This window comes from Podarcis filfolensis (genome assembly GCF_964270895.1).
Source record: "Podarcis filfolensis genome assembly, chromosome: 1".
Classification (NCBI taxonomy): domain Eukaryota; kingdom Metazoa; phylum Chordata; class Lepidosauria; order Squamata; family Lacertidae; genus Podarcis; species Podarcis filfolensis.
The window spans coordinates 54,248,291-54,252,520 of NC_139604.1; the positions used below are offsets into that span (position 1 = coordinate 54,248,291).

The 4,230-nt window shown below is 41.4% G+C and overlaps 1 protein-coding gene across 1 annotated transcript; it reads left to right on the top strand.

The window, feature by feature from the left end:
- Positions 1-2,245: 2,245 nt before the first annotated feature.
- On the top strand, positions 2,246-3,181 carry LOC310747204 (olfactory receptor 5V1-like; the record flags this gene model as incomplete). The annotated part of the gene is made up of 1 exon (XM_083581554.1): positions 2,246-3,181. The coding sequence occupies one exon, from the start codon at positions 2,246-2,248 to the stop codon at positions 3,179-3,181; it is 936 nt and encodes a 311-aa protein (XP_083437680.1).
- Positions 3,182-4,230: the final 1,049 nt, after the last annotated feature.

A 4,230-nucleotide genomic window follows, 5' to 3' on the forward strand; every position in this document is an offset into this window, starting at 1 on the left:
TGAGCATGAAATGCTAACTTGCTGTCTGGGGTAAGGTAGAGATAGAAAGGAGTGAATAGAGTGCTATGGCTGGACATTGCAACATTGTGTTGCAGGTCAAACTAGTATATTTGATAAAGTTAATAAATATAGCTGTTAAATGCTAAAAGCAAGATACGGTGCAATATATATATATATATATATATATATATATATATATATATATATATATATATATATTAGAATCATACAATTGTAGAGTTGAAAAGGTCCCCAATAGTCATCTTGTCCAAACCCCTGCAATTTAGGAATATCTTTCAGGCTTTGGTACTAATGTATTACCCATCATTCCAGTGGTCTCTAAAATTTTGAACAGAATAATTTACATTACATAGTATATGATACAGTTTATATTATTAAACTATTATTTTCATCAAGTCTGCATTCCTATGCCATAGGATTGTGCAGATCTTCCTCTGCATGATCAGAGAAAGAGAGATATTTCAGTGGAGAGGGATCAGGGAGGTCTCCCTTCAGAAGCATACCCTCCAACATTTCTCTGATGAAAACAGGGGCACCCATAATAATAATAATAATAATAATAATAATAATGATGTCCTGCCCATCTGACTGGATAGCTTCCAACATATATAAAAACATAATAAAACATTAAACATTAAGAAACTTCCCTTTACAGGACTGTATTCCAATGTCTTCTAAAGGTTGGATAGCTATTTATCTCCTTGGCTCGGGGGTTGCATAGCTCCATACCCTCCAACATTTCTCCAGTGAAGACAGGGACATCCTAAGGAAAAACGGGACATTCTGGGATCCAATCAGAAACTGGGACGGCTTCTGTAAATCTGGGAATGTCTCTGGAAAATAGGGACACAAATAGGGTCTGCAGAAACAGTGGCAAGATCTCTTGCTATTGCTTCTGTGCCTGCAGTGGTGCTCTGAAAGTGGTGAGGGAACAAATGGGGCCTTCTGGGGTTTTACTGGGGGTGGGTAAGGGGTGGTTTCAGATCCCCTGCATCCAATGCTCTGCAACCAACACCTCCCTTGAAGTTAGTGTTTGTATTTTTTCCAAATGGAATAAACGTGAGGGAAATTTCTTTTTAAAAAATATCCCTCTGAAAGGAGAGTAAAAAGGAATATCAACACTGGCAGTGGTGGTTCATGGTGGATGGTGATTGTGGAAGCTCAGGGATGATGAACTGGGTCTGCACTAAGAGACAGCCAAGATGCAAATTATTTCACAGTGAAAAGTATATATGACCTTGTTTCAAACAATGTTCAATGGAATCTGTATTGATATTTTGGCAACTCTCTTCCACTCAGCTGCCAGTTCCTCTTGGCCTGCTTGGTAGCCGTGTTTGTGGCAGGGATACAGGTATGGTACAAGTTCTATGTGATTAAAAGTCAAATGGTCTAACAGTTATACACTCCTGCTCACCAAGCCCGTTTACCTGCTAACCCCTTTGCAAACTCCTACCTCCACACCTGGCCTAACCCCTTTTTAAGGAGGGCTGGTTGGAGGTGCTTTAGAGAGTATGGTTTCCCACCTTTAAAGCATCAAGGTTTAACAGAGGAGGTAGCTGCTTCAGAGCTATTTGCCAAACTGTTGAAGCCTCCCCTCTCCATTAAACCTTGCTGCAGTCACATTTTACAGACAGTGCCTCTCATCCTCATTTAAGAAGCTCACTTGGACAACCTTGCTGCTCACTCACTCACTCACTCACTCACTCACCTGCCTGTCATTGTGTCATCATGCAGGAGTTGGTGTGGCCACCATGTGAACCACAGCATGACGACAGTGTTACTTTTTTGTATATAGGAAGATATAGACCTACTTATTGTTATGAGAGTCACTTGAGTAACAGAAGTAGTATCTGGAAAGAAGAGAAACTGAGAATACTTCACTTAGTAAACTGAACAAGAGCAGTATATAATATGAGGAGAAATAAGCAAAGGTTTCTTCATTCAGGCCTAGTACATGCCAAGGAGACATACAACTACACAGGGGGAAAACTCATTCAGAACAACACAGTAAATCAGAACTCAGTAACGATCACAGCGTTCTGATTCATTGCAAGAAAACACCTTCATCTCTCCTCTTGGTTGGCTGTCTTACTAATGATGGAATTAACCCTTGGGTTACAAATTGAATGATCCCTGCTCTTTCTCTTCCAACACCTTTAACAAATCTACTTTCTCTCTGTGTGTACTTTAGATATTCCAATTGATTAATTTGATTGGCAGGAAGATGGAGAAAGACAACATCACAGAAACAAAAGAATTTTACCTGATCGAGCTTTCTGATGTTCCGGAAGTGCGGATTTCCCTCTTTCTGGTGTTTCTGCTGATCTACTTGATCACTCTGGCAGGGAATGGGGCAATTATCTTGGCAATAGCAACAGAAGTCCAGCTCCAGACCCCCATGTACTTCTTCCTCAGCAATTTATCTTTCCTGGATATTCTTTCCCCAACTGTCACTGTGCCAAAGATGCTCCAGGTCTTCATGTCAGAGGACAAGACAATATCATTTGCTGGCTGTGTATTACAACTCTTCCTTCTGATTGATTTTGTGGGCACTGAAGTTTTCTTGCTAGCAGTGATGGCATATGACCGCTACGTGGCTATCTGTAGTCCCTTGCACTACACAAACATAATGAGTACACGGCTGTGTATGCAGCTGGCTGCTGGGTCCTGGCTAGCTAGCTTTATCCATGCCTCGGTTCTTACCTCGCTGACCTTTACATTAACTTTCTGTGTGCCCAGCAAAGTTAACCAGTATTACTGTGATATCCCTCCACTGGTTGCGATTTCTTGCTCCTCTACCTACATCTTTGAACTGGTCCTTCTTGTTGTGCCTGGTATTTTAGGAGCTGGTGCTTTCCTGGTCACTCTGATCTCTTATGTCTATATCATTTCTACTGTCTTGCGCATGCAGTCTGCTGAGGGAAGGAGCAAAGCCTTTTCTACCTGTGGTTCCCACTTGACTGTAGTTTTCCTGTTCTATGGGGCGACCATGGGCACCTATGTACGCCCCACCTCCAGCTATTCCCCCAAACAGGACAGAATTGTTTCTATGTTGTATGTGGTTGTTACTCCCCTGCTAAACCCTTTGATCTACAGCCTGAGAAATAAGCAAGTTAAAAGGGCTTTGGTCAAAGCACTTGGCTTGAAAAGATTTCCATGAATGGGCTCAGCTCATTTTTTCCTGTTCCTCAGTACTATCAAAATGTGTTGTTGCAGCAAGAATACTCATCGCAAAGTATTGGAAGACACAAGTTCTACCCACCTTGGAAGAATGGCAGATGAAAGTGATAGACTATATGGGACTGGCAGAAATGACCGGCAGAATCCGAGACCAGGGAAAAGAGACGGCGGAAGAAGATTGGAAGAAATTTAAGGACTATCTTAAGAAACATTGCAAAATTATTGAAGGCTAGATCGATGTTGATTCAGAAATTAAGGAGTTAAAAGCTGTAATGATTATGTGATTAAGAAAAGAAAGGTTAAAAAGTATATAGAAATTAGGGAAAGGATTTGCTGAATTGACTTAATTAGAGAATGGAATACAGAAAGGGGAGGTATGAGGAGGTCGGGAAAGTAAGTTTTATGAATATAAGGGATGGAAAATAAACCTGTTTTGTATGTGTGTTCTTTCTTTTTTGGATTGTATGTATTTTTATTGTCTTTGTTTTTATTGTTTTGTTTATTCTGTTTTATATAAATTCTTAAACTTTAATAAATATATTATAAAAAAAGAGAAAATCACTTTTGTATGGTGGTCCACATTCCCTCCACGGCTGTAGCAGTAAGCAGGGGCAAAGCAAAAGTAGTTAACCTCTCTTTTTTTACTTTAAGTGGCTATAAGGCTTTAAGCAGGTCTGACACTTGACAAGTCCTCTTGCTCCCTATTGGGCAGGTGGTGTTGCGGCTTGGCACCATCTCCCCTGCAAAATCCTGTGGCAGTGCTGGGTGCAGGACTTAGTCAGATCATAGCCTGCCTGAAAATTGGCCAATCACAGGCGGGCTGCTGTGCAGGACCTCCCTGGGGGAGGGGCAAACTGCACTAGGGGGATAAATACGGAGCCTGCCCAGGCCTCTTCACGCACTTTGTCTCAACTGTGTAATTCCACTCCATTGGAAATAGGCCAGTTCTGCTTGTTTTGTTATTTTAGAAGTAAAATGTGAAAACTCACCCCCCCCCCCGCAGCCATAGGGAATGCAGCAATGGTCTCT